This window comes from Biomphalaria glabrata, chromosome 6 (genome assembly GCF_947242115.1).
Source record: "Biomphalaria glabrata chromosome 6, xgBioGlab47.1, whole genome shotgun sequence".
NCBI lineage: Eukaryota > Metazoa > Mollusca > Gastropoda > Planorbidae > Biomphalaria > Biomphalaria glabrata.
Window position 1 is genome coordinate 43,053,334 of NC_074716.1, and position 21,817 is coordinate 43,075,150.

At 38.7% G+C, this 21,817-nt stretch overlaps 1 protein-coding gene across 1 annotated transcript in view; it reads left to right on the plus strand.

The window, feature by feature from the left end:
• Positions 1 to 21,817, plus strand: part of LOC106079880 (blood vessel epicardial substance-A-like) — a 107,974-nt gene that overhangs the window by 19,922 nt on the left and 66,235 nt on the right. Inside the window, exon 7 of the mRNA XM_056032520.1 lies at positions 17,364 to 17,586. Within this exon, the coding sequence (XP_055888495.1) occupies positions 17,364 to 17,586 (223 nt within the window). The remainder of the gene's footprint in view (positions 1 to 17,363; positions 17,587 to 21,817) is intronic.

The window sequence follows — 21,817 nt, forward strand, 5'->3', positions numbered from 1 at the left end:
TCAAACTTTATCTACATATATTATACACATATACTCATATAGTATGAAATGCCATTTCTGGGCTGGGTTATATGGAAAATGCCCGGGCCGATTTTGATACCCAGTCCGCCCCTGGTCCACACATACACACATAACAAATATAGATACCTATATTCACACATATATATTCACTCTACATACACACACGCACATACAGACACAATGCTCATTTCTGTTCAATATTCCATCAGTCACAATAAAATTATGCTAAGATCAAAACGTATTGATTTATCATCACCTACTGACACCTACTGACACCTACTGACACCTACTCCAGGCTTTGTTTCATAACTACAACTAGTGATTGCGTAATATGTAGAACAACAAGGTGGGGGTGTATATACTGTATATATATATTTACAGAGAGAGAGAGAGAGAGAGAGAGAAAGAGTGGTGGGATTGGTTGATTGATGGATAGATAGACAGAAAATAAGGCAAGGACGGAAAGAGAAATAAAGAAAGAGAATGTACATAAAAGTACTGGTTAGAGAAAGAAAAAGGGAAAAAAAAAAGAGGTTCAGAATGAGAAATTTTAGTTTTTGTGAGCGTGTGTGTGTGTGAGAGTCAGAAGCAGAGAGAAAGAGTGAGTAAGAAGAACGAAAAAGAGCGATGGAAAAAGACACCAAAAAAAAAAAAAAGAAAAAGAAAAGGGGGGGAGTGAGATATGACGAGATTTGGGAATGCAGAATTGAGTGATTAAAAAGAAGACATTCTAGACCAAGACCTATCAATAACTATTCTATTGAACACGTGTGGTATGTCTGTATTCTGTAGGTTTACCATCTGTATGTTAACTAGGGAGCTATATTTGTTGCTTATTGCATCGAGCAATGCTTTTGAAGTGATCTAAAAAAAAAATAAAGTTAAATCAATGGCCGATATGGATCTCACATTGAAATCATATATGGGATGTCCAAACTACGGACCGCGGGCCATATTCGGTCCCTGACCCACTGCTATCCAGCCCCTGGAAGATTTCTCCCACAGTGGAAAACAAAGTCGCAGCGGATTGTTTCCATTGAACTCGACATTTTAAAATATGTTGAGGCTAGTGCAGGGCCGGATTTAGACTTTATAAGGCCATAAGCTTTTCTGAGACATGGGGCCCGTTGTAATAAAAGTGATTAAGAATATATCTGGTTACCATTTTAAGGGCCCCCCAGCAGATGGGAGCCCTAAGCAATATCTTTTGCTGCCTATAGGTAAATCCGTCACTGGGCCCATACCACCTGTGTCGGAAATTTATAAGGCCCCGAGGCTGGAAGTGGCTGGCCATCATTGAACTACGTAAGATAAGATTTGAACTCTCTGGACTGAATCTATGCATTCGATTTAATTTCATAATCATAATATCGAAAAAAATTAACTTTCACCCCCCCCCCCCAAAAAAAAAAAAAAAAAAAAAAAAAAAATTCATATTTAATAATCCCCTTTCCTCTTTTTTTTGTTCCTATCAGAAATCAATCAATGATCTTCCCATTTAGAACGGAAATCCCATTGTAAATGTTCCTCTTCAAAAGATAGAAACTCCAAGGAAACCATGAGCGCTGTAGATTTTGTCCCCGTAAATATGAAACTGTCCAACTTATCCATTTTTGAATGGCCCATAAATTATCTCTCTAAGACAGACCGATTTGCCTGAAGGCTGAACTGCCAAGTTTGGTTAATATGCTCTTCTATAGTGCACAGCAGACGACAGGATATCAGGCTATTGTTCTGTTGCACTGTACATGAACGTAAAACCACATCTCACCCACAAATAGCTGACCAGAAGATAAATATGGATTTTTTTTCTTCCTGTTTTTTTTTTACATCCGGATAATCCAACTATCTGTGAATGTGATCACCGTCCATTATGTCACTTCCGTTATGTCACTTCCGGAATCAAATTTTAAAAGAACATCTTTAAGTGTATGTCTCTTGTTGCGAGAAGAGATCTTGGCCAGATTTAAAATGGTCACAAGAAAATTGTTAGGGATAATCTTGTTAGTACTTAAAGAGATAAAACTAGCGTTGTTTTTTCTTGTAAACGTCCAAAAAAAAAAAGACATCTAAAGATACGTGCATGCTATAGGCAAGGTAATTGGACGGATGCTAGTTAGCATTGTTTGCGTTTCAGTCTGTCGTCGTAATGTTCCCTTGCTGTTGTCATCCCTTGCTGTTGTCATCCCTTGCTGTCGTCATCCCTTGCTGTCGTCAACTCTTGCTGTTGTCATCCCTTGCTGTTGTCATCCCTTGCTGTTGTCATCCCTTGCTGTTGTCATCCCTTGCCGTTGTCATCCCTTGCCGTTGTCATCCCTTGCTGTTGTCATCCCTTGCCGTTGTCATCCCTTGCCGTTGTCATCCCTTGCTGTTGTCATCCCTTGCTGTTGTCATCCCTTGCTGTTGTCATCCCTTGATGTTGTCATCCCTTGCTATTGTCATCCCTTGCTGTTGTCATCCCTTGCTGTTGTCATCCCTTGCTGTTGTCATCCCTTGCTATTGTCATCCCTTGCTGTTGTCATCCCTTGCTGTTGTCATCCCTTGCTGTTGTCATCCCTTGCTGTTGTCATCCCTTGCTGTTGTCATCCCTTGCTGTTGTCATCCCTTGCTGTTGTCATCCCTTGCTGTTGTCATCCCTTGCTGTTGTCATCCCTTGCTATTGTCATCCCTTGCTGTTGTCATCCCTTGCTGTTGTCATCCCTTGCTGTTGTCATCCCTTGCTGTTGTCATCCCTTGCTGTTGTCATCCCTTGCTGTTGTCATCCCTTGCTGTTGTCATCCCTTGATGTTGTCATCCCTTGCTGTTGTCATCCCTTGCTGTTGTCATCCCTTGCTGTTGTCATCCCTTGCTGTTGTCATCCCTTGCTGTTGTCATCCCTTGCTGTTGTCATCCCTTGCTGTTGTCATCCCTTGCTGTTGTCATCCCTTGCTGTTGTCATCCCTTGATGTTGTCATCCCTTGCTGTTGTCATCCCTTGCTGTCTGTGCAGGAAGTTTCGCCTTGATCGTAAAAAACCGACAAATAAATGATACAACTTTGTGGACACAACATCGTGCAGGTGAAAACACAGGCAAAGATAGACGAAAGTCAAATATCGCATCGTCGTGTGTTTATTTAAGAGTCTTGAATTCATAAGCTGCATCGTCTGATGCATTTTTTTTTTACAGTTGAAGCTTTGAATTTCTCAATGACGCACGGACTATATATTTGCGTAAGCCTTTTCTGTATTTCATGTGATCTTAGGGTAAATTTTAACCGGACCATCATTTTTTATTCCGCGAGACATTTTACCAGTTACCTAGTGTACATGTTATTGTGTGTCCCACCCTCCTTTTGTTTCACGCGCCATATTTTGTCTGTGTTTCCAACCGCCATATTTTGTCTGTGTTTCGACCTGCCATATTTTGTCTGTGTTTCCAACCGCCATATTTTGTCTGTGTTTCGACCTGCCATATTTTGTCTGTGTTTCCAACCGCCATATTTTGTCTGTGTTTTCACCTGCCATATTTTGTCTGTGTTTCGACCTGCCATATTTTGTCTGTGTTTCGACCTGCCATATTTTGTCTGTGTTTCGACCTGCCATATTTTGTCTGTGTTTCGACCTGCCATATTTTGTCTGTGTTTTCACCCGCCATATTTTGTCTGTGTTTCGACCTGCCATATTTTGTCTGTGTTTTCACCTGCCATATTTTGTCTGTGTTTTCACCTGCCATATTTTGTCTGTGTTTTCACCTGCCATATTTTGTCTGTGTTTCGAACTGCCATATTTTGTCTGTGTTTCGACCTGCCATATTTTGTCTGTGTTTTCACCTGCCATATTTTGTCTGTGTTTTCACCTGCCATATTTTGTCTGTGTTTCGACCTGCCATATTTTGTCTGTGTTTTCACCCGTCATATTTTGTCTGTGTTTTCTCCTGCCATATTTTGTCTGTGTTTCGACCTGCCATATTTTGTCTGTGTTTTCACCCGTCATATTTTGTCTGTGTTTCCAACCGCCATATTTTGTCTGTGTTTCGACCTGCCATATTTTGTCTGTGTTTTCACCCGCCATATTTTGTCTGTGTTTCCAACCGCCATATTTTGTCTGTGTTTTCACCCGCCATATTTTGTCTGTGTTTCCACCCGCCATGTTTTGTTTGACCTGCCATATTTTGACCTGCCGTATTTTGTCTGTGTTTCGACCTGCCATATTTTGTCTGTGTTTTCACCCGCCATATTTTGTCTGTGTTTCGACCTGCCATATTTTGTCTGTGTTTTCACCCGCCATATTTTGTCTGTGTTTCGACCTGCCATATTTTGTCTGTGTTTTCACCTGCCATATTTTGTCTGTGTTTTCACCTGCCATATTTTGTCTGTGTTTTCACCTGCCATATTTTGTCTGTGTTTCGACCTGCCATATTTTGTCTGTGTTTCGACCTGCCATATTTTGTCTGTGTTTTCACCTGCCATATTTTGTCTGTGTTTTCACCTGCCATATTTTGTCTGTGTTTCGACCTGCCATATTTTGTCTGTGTTTCGACCTGCCATATTTTGTCTGTGTTTTCACCCGTCATATTTTGTCTGTGTTTTCTCCTGCCATATTTTGTCTGTGTTTCGACCTGCCATATTTTGTCTGTGTTTTCACCCGTCATATTTTGTCTGTGTTTCCAACCGCCATATTTTGTCTGTGTTTCGACCTGCCATATTTTGTCTGTGTTTTCACCCGCCATATTTTGTCTGTGTTTCCAACCGCCATATTTTGTCTGTGTTTTCACCCGCCATATTTTGTCTGTGTTTCCACCCGCCATGTTTTGTTTGACCTGCCATATTTTGACCTGCCTTATTTTGTCTGTGTTTCGACCTGCCATATTTTGTCTGTGTTTTCACCCGCCATATTTTGTCTGTGTTTCGACCTGCCATATTTTGTCTGTGTTTTCACCCGCCATATTTTGTCTGTGTTTTCTCCTGCCATATTTTGTCTGTGTTTCGACCTGCCATATTTTGTCTGTGTTTTCACCCGTCATATTTTGTCTGTGTTTCCAACCGCCATATTTTGTCTGTGTTTCGATCTGCCATATTTTGTCTGTGTTTTCACCCGCCATATTTTGTCTGTGTTTCCAACCGCCATATTTTGTCTGTGTTTTCACCCGCCATATTTTGTCTGTGTTTCCACCCGCCATGTTTTGTTTGACCTGCCATATTTTGACCTGCCGTATTTTGACCTGCCGTATTTTGACCTGCCGTATTTTGACCGAGTTCCAAATTAGGCAGTTTCTTTCATATATCATCATAACTTATTGTTCAGTTGAGATCAATTTGGCTCTTTTCAGCAACCTCCTGTTGACCCTTTCCAGCAGGTGCCGGATAATAAATAGAACATAATTGTCTCAAACGACTGACCCACTTACCCTACTTAGTTTGGGTCAGTCTACCACCAAACTATTTATCACTCCCCCATCCCCATTTCTTCTTTACATTATAAATTCGAGTGAGTGGGAAGTCTAAAACTTAAACACTTAAAACAGTGATGTTCACACTATGGCCTGCGGGGCTTATCCAGCCCGTGACGCGATGCTATCCGACCACTCCAAGCTTTTACTTTCAGTGCATATTGAAGTAGAAGACGGTCAGTTTTTATTAGACTCAAGGGCCAAATGTAGCGAAGATGCCAATGTTATATCTGTCGGAATGGCCCCTAGACAGAAATTGGTTGGGAATCACTGGCTTCAAAATTAAACCCTTTATATTTGCATTTTTTTTAAATAAATGTTTAATGACTTGGTAAATTTATCCTTGAAAAAGGTTCAAGCCTCTGAAGTCAAGAGCCTTAAAAATGCTATCCCCATAGTCCTACTTTGACAAAAAAATGCTTCTTTCACTTTTAGCAATTTATTTGATCAAATGGAGGGGGTAGAAAGTCCTTGCATTGATTTTTCCCCCCCCCCTCGCCATTCTATCACTAAACTAACTTCCTGAAAGTGTCAGGAAAAAGAAAGATAAGACTTGAGTTTTAGTCATTACCTGGCCACACGGAAGTTTATCGTGTCGGCTAATTATATGATATGCCTTTTGGGGCTTGTAAAGCTAAAGCGCGTTACCTAGTTTTGCAATTGTAGCTGAAGGTACTTTAAATAGAGCCTCGTTGCTTAAGGCATCATGTGGTGACGGTTAGCATTTCACTGTCACTAAATGGCGACAACTTTGTTTCACTGTCGCTAGTTACGGATTTCCAGAAAAGTGCAACGTATTATAATAAATTATAATTAAATCACACAAAAACTGATGATTATAAAAACACACACAATAAGGGGAGGTTACTACAATATGGTTGACCATTGTTTCCCAAACTTTAACTGTTAAGAACACTTCACACATTCGGAGAATTTAGTAAACCACTTCTGAGAGGAGAAATGTGAGCATTAGAAACATTTTTGATGATCGATTATGTTAGTTGTTATTATGTTCGTTTACAGGGCCGGATTTAACAGAGGACAAGTGGAGCCTCCACAAGAAAGGGGCCTCCACAAAAGAGATAAAAATATAATATCCGAATTTCGACGGGTCAGAAACTTTTAACTTTTTTTTTCTAACATTTTTTTTCGCAATTTTACCTCCAACATTTTAAATATTACGTCGGGGGGAGGAGGGGCAACACTGTCGTGATTCAGAAGTGTCCACTTGTAGCTCGCTCGGAATATGTAAATGCAGTTCCTGATTTACGGAAGCGTGTCTACCAATGGCCTTACCCTCCGCCAACTAGAAAATATACACGTTTTAAAACTAAAATATTCATGTTAAGTATTTTTTTAATAAACAAATGTAAGTAAATCCAGCGGTACATACGAGCAATCTTCTAATTATATATATTATTACATACTTTTTAGATATAGGTATTCATAGTACTCATACATTTAATTTTTTTCTTCTTCTTCATTCTCATTGTTATGCTGGAGTGTTCATATGACTAGACCAATAAATGAGATGAACTGCGCAGTGGTTTCCAAATCAGGGAGCTCTCCATATAGTTTTCTTTCTATTGGGGTGTTTTGGGGCCAGTGTCTTATACGGGCCTCTTGGTGAAGAGAGCAGTTTTGGAGGACGTGGTCGTCATTCTCTGGTGATACTCCACATGGGCAGATTTCACTAATTCCAATTTTGAGCTTCCGGTACAATACATTTAATAAAATAAGCGGATTTATATCTTTATTGGTGAATTGAATGGAGTTGGGGGAAGCGAATGGGCGGAGCTTCGGTAGGTCACATGACGGCTAGGCTGGTAGGTTGGGAAAAAAAAAAGAATCTGTTAACACTACCAATCAAATAACTGGATGTTCAAAACCTCGATAGTCACCTCATCTTCGTGTTGCTGCTTAGTCCCCTTCAGTGAAGTCCAGTAGGGCGTCGGCGCCGTAGGCGCCATTATCCCGTTGATGGTTAGAAAGGCTTTTATCCAACCACCAGGCCTGGACATGGGGCTCTTCACCCCTGTTCTGTCTGAGGGTTCCCAACGGTACACGGCCATATCGGTTGAATGGGCCAGACCGGGCTGTGCCGTGTACACAGCGCACCGTCCCCGGTCTCAGAACAGTGCTAACTGCGGGGAGCTTGTCTCATATTCCTATACTGTAACCGCCACTATTCCGTGCAGGGACCGTCACTCCAGCTAACGGGACACTGATGACGGCCCCCATGTGGAACGGTGTGACGGACTTTTTGGACTGGGTTCCGGGCGATCTTTCCATCCCAACCCCGAGTGAGAGAAAAAAAAACAACCTCACCCAGTGAAGCCCGGCCGGGCCTGGTTCGCTACTCCTACTTAGCCTATCTAGTCTCCACCCACTAGACGTTTCCACCGGAGGGCCACGCTGAGGCGACGGGTAGCTGGAATTCCTCCGGGCTGCTTAGCCCCAGAGTTGTCGAGTTAGAGGTCTCTTTTTTTTCTCATTCAAAAGATTATAGTATATGTTATATTATATGTTATTATTTGCAATGTTTACAAAAATTACGATGTATTTTTTTTTTGTTGTAAATTTTTGGCGCGTGTCTTTGTTGAAGCCTTCCACGTTGGTTTCATATAGGCTACATGCACAGGGGACGCCCGCAGGGGGGTGCAAGTTGCGACCTTTAACTTTAGTCGTTGTTTTAATTTTTTAAAATACTTTCTAATTGCGCAGATTATTAAAGAAAAGAACGGCTTCGAATCTCCTTTTTTTTTTTTTTACTCTATGTGACATTAAGAGAACTGTTAAAGCTTGTGCCATGAAATAAAAATAAAAACTAAAAAAGCGAACAATCTGTTTACTGTAAACGTTGCGGCTCGAGACTCCCTACGATAATAAAAAAAAACAACTGCAAACGTTGACTGTGGCTACCGAAACTGTCAATAACTTTATTAAGAATTGCTTCTAATCGAGATGACGATGAACGTTTATCGAGCACAGTGCTGAGAGTCTTCTTCAAGTTCCAGCTCTTGCATCGGTTTGGAAGCCTAACAGAAAATCCGATTTTAGAGCCCCGTAGGCAGGGGAACAGTGGTAAGATCACTGCTCTCCGTCGGGCTCTCCATCAACCTGACCCCAAAATGCGATGGCTCTCCATCCCTTTGGATCTGGTAAGTATGGAGGAGAGGCGATTGTTGACGGCACTCTCAGATTTAACACCCAGGCTTTCCCCCAGAAATGGAAAGGTCACTCAATGTCAAGTTGCAAAGGGAAAGATCGTCTGTCGAGAAGTACATGCCACAGACATGGTCGGCCATCAACTCCTGTTTAAGTTTATTTAGTCTATTACAATAGCAACTTCTCCTTGCAACTGTACTTAAGTGGAAGCATTGCTGGTTCAGTTGCTACTTTCATGAAGTTCATTGATTTGAAGGTGCAAAAGATTGCCTAAAATTTGGCTACTCGGAATTCAGGGAGGGGGGTGCACGTACATGGTCTGCATCAATTCCTGAAAAGCCTAGGCTAGTTTTGTTTGGTGTAATTCACAAATTAGTAGAAAATTTCCTTCTCTATGAGTAAAGATTATTATTATTGTTATTAGTCTCATACAATAGCTTATCCTTACAACTGTACGTCAGTAGAAGGACCACAGTTGCTACTTAGAAGACGTTAATAGATTTAAAGGTGAAAACAATTGGCTAGAATTCGGCTACTTAGAAGCCGGAAAGGGGGGGGGGGAGGTGCACATGCACGATCTTGCGACCCCCTTCGAGAGCCCATGTGCATGCACATCTTCTAGATCTTAACTATGAGTACCTATATAACATAAGAAACCTAGAACACCTAGATCACATAAAAAAACAACATAGAACGCCTAGATCATATACAAAACGTAGAACACCTAGTCAGGAAACGGTCACGCAAACACAAAAAGAAAAAAAAATTATAACACCAGAGTTATGTCAACAATCATCCTACAAATAACCACTAATTAAATTAACAATTTTTAAAAATCAAAATTGTGTTACCAATTTTATGCTAAACAAAAACAAATTAAATCTAAAAGAATCGTAATCTTCTTATTTTAGTCAATAGTGGTATTAAGTATATAATTATGTCACAATAAATGACTGTAGGCCTTTAATTTTATTCTGAGAGAATTTAATTTGAACACAATAATTGGCTATCATTAGAGCGATTAGCCTTCGATTGCTTCTATTATGCCATATAAAGTACGAGATACAAATAAGATAATATTATATACAATTCATCATCTACTTTGTGGTAAACAATGTTATCATAAAAAGAAATAGACCATTTAGAAGACTGAGATTCGAGCTTTATTGTAAACTATCATTCAGTGTATTGTTTAGATTTTAAAAGAAAGACTCGGGTTCAACACTGTGGAACATTTCTATGTATTCAATTCCATTGCCCTGCTCATTGAACCATGACAACAAAACCAGGGACGACTCCATTGTTCTGCTCAAAAGTGGGGGACAGCAAGACCGCAATAATTATTGTAACAAAGAGTTTGATGTCAGTTGTATTGTAGCGTTTATTTTACAATGTCCATAAAGACGCTGACCATTTTAATGTAGAAAACAATACATTCCTTAATCGCTTCCAAATTAATTTTTCATAAAGTAAAATCCAATGAAGTCCTGATCTTTGAAACATTGTGTGATCTCGAGACTGTTCTCCTTGCACTCCATTGTCATAGCAGTTGTCTGAAAACTTGTACGGTTCAGATTGAGCTTTAAAAGCGTTTGGTCTGAAAAGACTGTTATTGTATTATCTTGTTAAATTAGAGACTCGTGAAATATTTAGGACGTAACTTTGGAAGAAATGTTTCTGTTGAAGCCATTGTTCTTTCATTGCTCACATTTTCTGTTTTTTTTCCCTGAGATAATTAGTTGAACTATAATTATGATTCCATCTAGACTCATTCTGAGGTTGCTTGAAGATCTTCAATGGCTAGTTATGAATCGCTTTATTTATGGTTTCGTTATGATGAATACATTGAACTTTGTTTCAATTGATATATTTCAATGATCTCTGATTTGAACATCTTTATACTTCTCTGACCCCTGTTTCTCTGAACCCAGTTTCTCTGAGCCCTGTTTCTCTGACCCCTGTTTCTCTTATATTGTTTTTCTGAACCCAGTTTCTCTGACCCATGTTTTTCTGACCCCTGTTTCTCTGACCCCTGTTTCTCTGAACTCAGAGAAACAGGGGTCAGAGAAACATGGGTCAGAGAAACAGGGGACAGAGAAACTGGGTTCAGAGAAACAGGGGTCAGAGAAACAGGGGTCAGAAAAACAGGGGTCAGAGAAACTGGGTTCAGAGAAACAGGAGTCAGAGAATTGTTTATGTTAAAAAAGCTCTCTTAATTTTCTTTATCAATTCTATAAATCCCGTACAAATAAAAATTGAAAAATTGCTGACATTCTGAGAACCCCCTATATGAAGTAGTTTGCTTTGAGAGTAATGACGTAGCAACTATGGCGCGAAGGGATTTTTGTGTCCAGACTATATCCATTTAGGGCCCTTGAAAGAAAAAACAAACAATTTTTAGCTGTAAGTAATTAAATGTATCATATTTCTATCATCTACTTGTTAAAAGTCATTACTGAATTGACTATCATGTCACTAATACTACTAATAAACTGCATTGAGATGCCATTTTGTATGTGTACTAATACAGTGATGTCCGAAATACGTCCCGCGGAACAGATACGGCCCGCCACGTGGTTCCATCCGGCCCGCCGAAATGTCGTCACAAAGTGTAGAAAATCCGCTACCCCCCCCCCCCCCCTTTTAAAGAAAAGGTTGTAAAATGTCTCTTTACCTACGTTAGGGCCCTCACTTTTTCTCCTATTGATTGGTACCAAGGAAAGACCTTTACATTTTTGCAGAACATGATAATAAGCCAATATATTCGAGTAGTAAATTAAAGTGTGGCTGTTTTTTAAAAAAGAATCGCCATTATAAAACAAAATTAACGTCATTCGAATAAAAAGATTGTTAAACTACCTCTGGAGATTGGAAGATTAATGTTAATATTTACCAAAAAAGAGTCAAGAATATGAGTCGTTGGTATAGCAAGCTACACTGTTGTTCATATTTTTAGTAGAGAAATGAAGCCGTTTTCTGACGCATGAAAAAACAAAAGAGATAATAACATCCCATTAATGAATGTAAGTACTAGATCCACGGGTTTCTACTCAAATAGTTTCAGGTCAATTTCATTTCGTTTTTGTACCATTCCTTTATGTGGCCGCGACACCAGTGTCGGAAATTAAAATGGCCCGCAGGTCGATTTATGTTGGGGCAACACTGTACTAATACATAAAGGATGACTCGATTTGGCCACCGTCATAATCTTGAACTTGGTCCATGACACCCTGCCTCGCTGTTGTTAAAGAGTGCCCTCTTTCCATTCGTTTAACATGACCACAAAGTCTTATCACCAAATACTGTGGTAAATAAAATGCATTGCATTACTTTGACTAATTATTAGTATTCGGTCTCTCAGAACTAAGTTGATAACCAAGTTGATAACTGAAAAAAAAAACTTTAAATATAGACATAAAATATTAGATGGAGTGATATTTCTACATTTGTTTTAAAAGCCATCAAGATGTTCAAGTCCGCGTCGTTAATGACGCATTTCTGTTGTTTTGTTTCTTTTCGTTATTTAGACAGTTCCACAAATAACTCCCTGATGCTATTCTGAGTGTTTCCCACACATTCAAGTGATGAAAATAAAACCCTGACGAGGTCTCTCTATTTCGTGTCTCACTTTCGTATTTTTCTTGCCTCGTGTTCTGAAGAGCGTTTTCTTATTGAAATTGATGTGAAGTGCAACGTCCTGCAGAGTTCATTGTCTCTTTTGGTTTTGTCTGCGGCCCTGCAACGGATCAAAACTTACAGACAAAGAAGGACTGCGATACTGCGGTGGTGTCGTGAATATTAGTAACAGTAGTCATTATTTGTATTGTTATTTTCGGGTTAATTTGTATTTAATTTGTGTGTAAGAAAAGTTGGGACAGTAGACGTTAGGGAAGAAAGTTAAGTGGGGAGGTGTGAATGAGAGGATTGAAGATTGAGAGAGAGGGAGAGGATTGAAGATTGGGAGAGAGGGAGAGGTTCGAATATTGAACGAGAAGGAGAGGATTGAAGATTGGGAGAGAAGGGGAGGATTGAAGATTGGGAAAGAAAGAGAGGATTGAAGATTGGGAGAGAAAGAGAGGATTGGGAGAGAAGGAGAGGATTGAAGATTGGGAGAGAAGGAGAGGAATGAAGATTGGGAGAGAGGGAGAGGATTGAAGATTGGGAGAGAGGGAGAGGATTGAAGATTGGGAGAGAAGGGGAGGATTGAAGATTGGGAAAGAAAGAGAGGATTGAAGATTGGGAGAGAAGGAGAGGATTGAAGATTGGGAAAGAAAGAGAGGATTGAAGATTGGGAAAGAAAGAGAGGAATGAAGATTGGGAAAGAAAAAGAGAATTGAAGATTGGGAAAGAAAGAGAGGATGGAAGATTGGGAAAAGAAAGAGAGGATTGAAGATTGGGAGAGAAGGAGAGGATTAAAGATTGGGAGAGAAGGAGAGGATTGAAGATTGGGAGAGATAGAGAGGATTGAAGATTGGCAGAGAGGGAGAGGATTGAAGATTGGGAGAGAAGGAGAGGATTGAAGATTGGGAGAGAAAGAGAGGATTGAAGATTGGGAAAGAAAGAGAGGATTGAAGATTGGGAAAGAAAGAGAGGATTGAAGATTGGGAAAGAAAGAGAGGATTGAAGATTGGGAAAGAAAGAGAGGATTGAAGATTGGGAGAGAAGGAGAGGATTGAAGATTGGGAGAGAGGGAGAGGATTGAAGATTGGGAGAGAGGGAGATGATTGAAGATTGGGAGAGAAGGAGAGGATTGGAGAGAGAAGGAGAGGATTGAAGATTGGGAGAGAAGGAGAGGATTGAAGATTGGGAGAGAAGGAGAGGATTGAAGATTTGGAGAGAAGGAGAGGATTGAAGATTTGGAGAAAGATAGAAAGAGAGAGGGAGAGGAATGAAGATTGCGAGAGAGAGAGAGAGAGAGAGAGATGATTATAGAGAATGAGGGGGAGAGTTTTACAGCCAGGGAATGTTAAATCGCCGTGTTTATATTGTTCTATAGTTGTATTTTAATCCAAGTAAGAAAAGTAAAGTTCCCCTTTCAGACCTTGTGATCTATAGGGCAGATGATGTAAAGGTCATCTGTTTCTGTGGCCTACGTTAACGAGAGTGTCATGTGACCAGCACAACGACAATCCGCCTTCAGTTTTCCACAACTAATGCCAGGTACCCATTAGAGCTGGATAGACTTAGAGGCGCCCAAAGATCCCGAAAATAAAAATCCCATTCTTCACCAGAATTCGAACCTGGGGCCTCCGGTTTGGAGGTCAAGCGCTTTACCGTTCAGCCACCGTGCCCCCTAACTTAATCCAAGTAGCACTTGGGTGATTTGCGGCCAAACTAGTAATTTGTCACATTTTTAAATTGTTGCAAGATTGTGATCTAATTTGTTAGCTAGGATAGTCTCACATGTAAGGTGTAGGCTCTATATCTATATATCACACGGAAAGTAAAGAGGAGAATCAAGATGGAAGCAAACCACAAACATCGAACTCAAAGACAAGAAGAATTAAAACGAGGCTATTAACTAGGTCAGTAGATCATCCAGTCACGAAATATTAAACCGCTTTGTTTAGCTAATGCCGCGCGTCATTTCCAGATTGATTGAAACTCATATTTTATTTGTAAGATTCTACTGACGCAGTGGCTGAGTGATAAGGCGCTTGGCTTCCAACCCGGGGGTTCCGGGTTCAAATCCTGATGATTTTTTTACTTTCGGGATCTTCAGGGCGCCTCTGAGTCCAACCAGCTTTAATGGGTACCTAACAAATGCGGTTGATCATTGTGTCTTGCCACAGGACACCCTCGTTAACAGTGGGCTATAGAATCAATGACCTTTATATCAGCTGCCCTATAGATCACTAGGTCTGAAATGGGAAATTTACTTTACTTTTTGTTAGTAATACTATTCTTCACCTTAGTGAGCTATGAAGTCTGTAGCATCTTGGGCAGAACAAGTGATGTGCTGACCAGTTTCCTCCATTTCGACCTGATCCCCATTCCCGAGGGGGAGTTAAAGAAAAAGCTTACGTAATGCTAGAAAACGCCCAGGCTGGAGTCAGTGAAAAGAAAAAAGAAACAAAAAGATCGTGTATAATGGAAGCACGGTGAAGAATCGAGAGAGAGAGAGAGAGGGAGGGGGAGAGAGAGAGGGAGAGAGAGAGAGCGATAGAGGGAGGGGGAGAGAGAGAGGGAGGGAGGGAGAGAGGGAGAGAGAGGGAGGGAGAGAGGGAGAGAGAGGGAGGGAGAGAGAGAGGGAGGGGGAGAGAGGGGGAGGGAGAGAGAGAGAGGGAGGGAGAGAGGGAGGGAGAGAGAGAGAGAAAGAGAGAGAGCGAGAGAGAGAGAGAGAGAAACTTCCACAAACTGAGTATTGATACAATCAGAGGCGTCGCTATGTTTCTTGTCATCCGGTGCGGTCGCTTATGGTGTAACCTCCCTCTCCCCTCCCCCACTGTCACCTCTCCTTTAAAAAAAAACACCTCCCCAATATAGTTGGATCTCTCTATTTTCTCGAAACTCTAGTAAAAAGAGTCACCTCCTAAATTCATTGATTTGGTTCACACATATAAAATATGCGTCTATGCTATTTATGTAATGTCGTTATTAATAGTCTTAAAATTTAAGATTATTAAAACTAGATATGGACTTTTGCTTTCTTGTGTTATAAAAAAAAAGTCCATTTGGGATTATTTCTGAAAGGTGTTAACCACTGCGGTCCCCAACCCTCGCCCCCTTTAGCGACGCCATTGGATACTATGAAATCAATATTTCAAACTACACACTTTTAAAATCCTAAAAGAAAACGTCTAAGAGAAAGAAAGCTTGTAGGATTAGAATTCAATTCTTGTATTCTTTTAAAGTTAACTAGTCGATGCTATTTTGCAAGGCCGCATAAAGCCACTGCAACCTATGCGACTACAGTGGGCCCCGCTCTTCATAGGACTTTCATAACGTGTACATTATCAAATCAAACCATTTTATAACTTATAACAGATTTCCCGCGGCCTCCTGATTTACCAGGAGCTCCTGCAAGGCTCGTAAAGTAATTCTGTACGTAGTAAAGCATGAATAAAATGCAAAGACGAATATTTTTTCGAATACAAACTCTTAATTTTTACATATTATCCGTATCCCTACCCAAACTTGGCCCCGCGAAATCCGTTTCACATATGACCCCACAATGGTTAAGTCCGGCCCTGCTATTTAGTGACGGGTGAATACTACTTGTTCTCCCCCCCCCCCTCGTTTTTTTCACCGTTAAAGTTACTTTGGGTAATTGTAGTCCGACTTGCAGAAATTAGAGAGTGATCTTTCCATGACTTCTTGGTGTCGGGAATGGTTGAGCTATGAAAAGAATTATATATATAGATACTTCCCGACCAGAGGTTACTTAATATTTGTGTGACAATCACATTGAGTAGGTTACATTTTTGTTGTTATTGCAAGAATGATTTGATTTCATAAAATCAGGGCCGGGCGTACTTATAGACAACACAAGCTTAGGGCCCACAAGAAATATTTAGCAGCTTCATATAATATCTGGACTTATAAAAGGCTCCATAATGGACTTATATCTCAAATAGCTTAGGGCCTTTTCAATTCAAAATCCATCACTGTTTATAATAAAGTAAAATGGAAAGGGGGTGAAATTTTAAGCGTCCAGTTGTCCATAGTTAGAGTGTAGGTTTAAATCTTATAGTAGGCTTGACATTACTATGACATCTTTCAAATAGAAAAAGCAAACGCAGTTAGTCAAATTCATGTTTTTAAAAAAGTCTAATAGACGTTGGTGCATCACGAGTCTATGTCATTTCTCTTTTACTTGCTCTGTTGCTCTATGTCAGTGTTTCCCAGACATTTTACCTTAACAGAACACTTCGCACATTCCGAGTATTTAGCGGAACACTTCACACATTCTGAGTATTTAGAGGAACACTTTACACATTCTGAGTATTTAGCGGAACACTTCACACATTCTGAGTATTTAGAGGAACACTTAACACATTCTGTGTATTTAGAGGAACACTTTACACATTCTGAGTATTTAGCGGAACACTTTACACATTCTGAGTATTTAGCGGAACACTTCACACATTCTAAGTATTTAGAGGAACACTTCGCACATTCTGAGTATTTAGAGGAACACTTCACACATTCTGAGTATTTAGAGGAACACTTTTCTTTTTTTTTTTGGAGATATATTTATTCACGTGGTGACCTACTAGTTAATTATTCCAGTAGTTCGTGAAACACCTATGCAGGCCTCGCTAAACACTAGGGCTCCGCGGAACACAGTTTGGGAAAGATTGCTCTAGTTTAAACAGTCCAGTTTGTTAAGGAGAATGAAGCCATTTTTTTTTCGTAATTCAAAATTCAAGATTTGATGAAGATTTATTTAATGCATAATTTAATTAAGCGTGCTAAAAGAAAACTCAAGGAATAAAAAAAAAATTATAGTCTAAAAAAACAACAAATCTTTTGTTGGGAGCACTTGGGAAAATTTTTATTTTTATCTTTTAGATCATCAAGCTCATTAATATTTCTTTTCCTCGGGTTTCCCTAGTTTCGGCTAGTGATAAAACCGACAGCTCTTTACATTGCTATGCGACTTCTCTTTGACTTCTCCTTGGCATCGCTATAAGATTTCTCTTTGTCTTTGGTATTGCTTTAAGACTTCTCTTTGACCTTGCCCTAAGACCTCTCTTTGATCTCGATATTAGATTACTCTCTTTGTTGTTTTTATTGTTTACAGGTAGCCACACCTGCCGGGTCGAGACTGGACATTCGTCTGCCCAGCATCCCAGGCACCAGAAAGCAGCGCAAGGATCTCCGCAGGGCTCTCGCGGGAGCTATGGGGAACGATGTCCAGACCACTGACCACATTTTAGCTGCGGACACTGCGGTCCAAACGTGCAGCCATGAAGTGACCATCACCCAGGAGAACGATTTGGATAAGACATCTGATAACGAAGAAAGTAAGTAGGTTGTTGAATGGGTGTGTGGATTGCCAGGAGCAGATTTGACTCCATTCTCCTTTTCTTCCGGGGGAAAGAAACAAAAGTCTCGAGACAATGTGCAATGCAGCTTTCTAGAGTAATACACGCAGCACGTTAGCGAAAAGCAACGAAAAGTCCAGCAATGAATTGTTAGGAGAAGAGAGAGTTGTGGAGGCAGTAGAGTTGGCCAAACAGGATGCATGATGGGTTTTCTAGCGTGATGAACAGGCAGTACTAGCCAAGCTCAGAGTTGGTCACTGTCCAATAGACCTGTAATTCAGGCGATTCAGAAAGAAGAGAGAGTAAAACAGAGAAAGAGAGAAAGAGTGAGAGAAAGACAGAAAGAGAGATAGGGTGAGGGGGGGGGAGCGCATTGGTCAATAGCCGGAAAAAATTAGACCGTAAAGAAAGACTGCTTACTCATTTTCACGTGCTTCAGGGAGATTAGATGATAAGTTCTAAGTCCCGGAGTATCCGTCATCCAACGGAACAACGAACCTTTTCGATCATCAATTAATTGCATTAAAAAATTATTTCAAAAGCTCTTTCAACAACTTAGCAGCAAAATGTTATTGTAAAACTCTCGCGAGGTAAACAAACGAAAAACAAAAAAATCAAACAAACAAAAAAAAAGAGACACATTATTTTGAAAAGACTTGTGGTATTAACGCGCACAAAGATCCCAAAGTCGCCCACAACTTAAACATAAAACAAGCAAAACATGAAAACTTTTGCATATGAAACAAAATAATCTATTACCAACATTTAACTTAGTCATGGATTAATTTTTCAAATTCATTCATATTTTGTAAGGTGCAATATTTTTATTTTGTAATGTTTCAACTTAATCCGAGAATGGGTATGGGAGAAATTAAATTTACAATTATCTAATGGGACAAAACTCCACAAATTTAGCCCTATATTTTAAGACTGAAGGATTAATTTTCAATTTTGATATCAAACAAAATATTTTATTACCAGTAATTAATTGACTTATTGTTTTATATTACCAGTAATTAATTGACTAATGGATATTTTTTTTTATGATTCATGTTTTGTTAGGTACAATAAATAATTTTATTAAGTTTCAAATTGATCGGAGAATTGTTGTTGGACAAATAACATGTTCCAAAGTTTTACCAGACAGACAGAACTACAGAGTAGATATAAGCTTTGTAACAAAAAAAAGACAAACGTTATTTACTTCTAACTTGTTCTAATATCACTAAATGCTGCTATTAAGCTCTAGATATCAATGGTAACATAAATGTAAAATCCTTTTGTTTCTAGAAGTTTCATTCAGAAATAAACAATATTAGCCTACGTCCTGCAGCATGTCATGGGGTAAAACCGGGCGTGGTTTGAACTCGGGACTATCGATACGACGATACTTATTTATTAATATACTAATAGACTTTCGAATCAAGTTCCTATTTGTACACTACATCTCGTACAAGAGAAAAGAGTAAAGAAAGGTTTTAGTGACATCTATCTCTACCAGCAATGTTAAACAGAATATAACAAAACTAATAGCCCAAAACAGAATATAACAAAACTGATAGCCCAAAACAGAATATAACAAAACCAATAGCCCAAAACAGAATATAACAAAACTTATAGCCCAAAACAGAATATAACAAAACTGATAGCCCAAAACAGAATATAACAAAACCAATAGCCCAAAACAGAATATAACAAAACCAATAGCCCAAAACAGAATATAACAAAACCAATAGCCCAAAACAGAATATAACAAAACCAATAGCCCAAAACAGAATATAACAAAACTGATAGCCCAAAACAAAATATAACAAAACTGATAGCCCAAAACAAAATATAACAAAACCAATAGCCCAAAACAGAATATAACAAAACTTATAGCCCAAAACAGAATATAACAAAACTGATAGCCCAAAACAGAATATAACAAAACCAATAGCCCAAAACAGAATATAACAAAACCAATAGCCCAAAACAGAATATAACAAAACCAATAGCCCAAAACAGAATATAACAAAACCAATAGCCCAAAACAGAATATAACAAAACTGATAGCCCAAAACAAAATATAACAAAACTGATAGCCCAAAACAAAATATAACAAAACTGATAGCCCAAAACAGAATATAACAAAACTAATATCTTATCTTCTATCTTATATAATACAGACGTTACTTCAAAAAAGAAGATGATTACGTCCTACGCGTCATGCATTTAGTCATGCATATTAACCAATGACTTAAATTCTGCCAAGTCACTGGTTTTCCTGGCTAGCTCAGGCAACCCATTCCATGCTCTAATAGCACTAGGGAAGAAGGAGTATTTGTACAAATTTGTCCTAGCATATGGGACGAGGAATGTGCCTTTATCTTTGTGTCTTTCAGAGTATTTTATTATATTTTGTTTTTGTATTTGAAGATTACCAGACACAAGCAAATATAATATAACAAAACTAATTGCCCAAATAGAATATAACAAAACTTATAGCCCAAATAGAATATAACAAAACTGATAGCCCAAAACAGAATATAACAAAACTGATAGCCCAAAATAGAATATAACAAAACTTATAGCCCAAACAGAATATAACAAAACTGATAGCCCAAAACAGAATATAACAAAACTGATAGCCCAAAACAGAATATAACAAAACTGATAGCCCAAAATAGAATATAACAAAACTGATAGCCCAAAATAGAATATAACAAAACTAATAGCCCAAATAGAATATAACAAAACTGATAGCCCAAAACAGAATATAACAAAACTGATAGCCCAAAATAGAATATAACAAAACTTATAGCCCAAACAGAATATAACAAAACTTATAGCCCAAAACAGAATATAACAAAACTTATAGCCCAAAACAGAATATAACAAAACTTATAGCCCAAAACGGAATATAACAAAACTAATAGCCCAAAAATCAAATAACAAAATATTGTTTTGGGCTTGAGCTAAGTTAGCTCCAGAGCTTTGACATGACAGTAGGCATAATAAAAAGCTGTTTCCTATCAGCAGACGATAATCTGCCCAACGCAACTTGAAAGGGGTTTCATGTCCAGCATAATTAGCCCCCTGTTATCAGAGGTATTAAAGGTCAGTCAACACGAAAGGTCACTTTCCCCCTCCTACGATGACCTTTCACATTTCGAATGGATATTTTTTGGGGTGGATATGCTAATCAGCATTGTCTGCGTGAAGGGTTGGCAAACAGTTTCCTAGTGGATCGTCGTCTGCGTCCAGTGATGATCATGACAGTTTGATCTGGTCATTGAAATTCAGGCATTCAGAGTTCATGTTGACGCTTAGTTTTGATGGAGATGGTTATACATTTCTGTTCAACACTATCAATATAGATCTCTCTTTCTCTCTGTCTTTTAATCTATCTATCTATCTATCTATCTATCTATCTATCTATCTATCTATCTATCTATCTATCTATCTATCTATCTATCTATCTATCTATCTATCGTATCTATCTATCTATCTATCTATCTATCTATCTATCTATCTATCTATCTATCTATCTATCTATCTATCTTATCTATCTATCTTATCTATCTATCTATCTATCTATCTATCTTATCTATCTATCTTATCTATCTATCTATCTATCTATCTATCTATCTATCTATCTATCTATCTTATCTATCTATCTATCTATCTATCTATATCTATCTATCTATCTATATCTATCTATCTATCTATCTATCTATCTATCTATCTATATCTATCTATCTATCTATCTATCTATCTATCTATCTATCTATCTATCTATCTATCTATCTATCTATCTATCTATCTATCTATCTATCTATCTTATCTATCTATCTATCTATCTATCTATATCTATCTATCTATCTATATCTATCTATATCTATCTATATCTATCTATCTATCTATCTATCTATCTATCTATCTATCTATCTATCTATCTATCTATCTATCTCTCTCTCTCTCTCTATATATATATATATATATATATACGCGTGTCACACTGACAGATAAATCTTATTATTAAAAAATGCCATACCAGTTTTAAGTCTGGATAGACAAACTAATAGAAAGAGTATTGCCTAATTGACAAATTATTGCCTACAAGATATCTCTAGGCACAAGTCTTAGCACCTGTCCTCAACACATATCTTTAGCACACACATGTCTATAACACTCGTCTTTAACACTTATCTTAAGTACATGTCCTCAA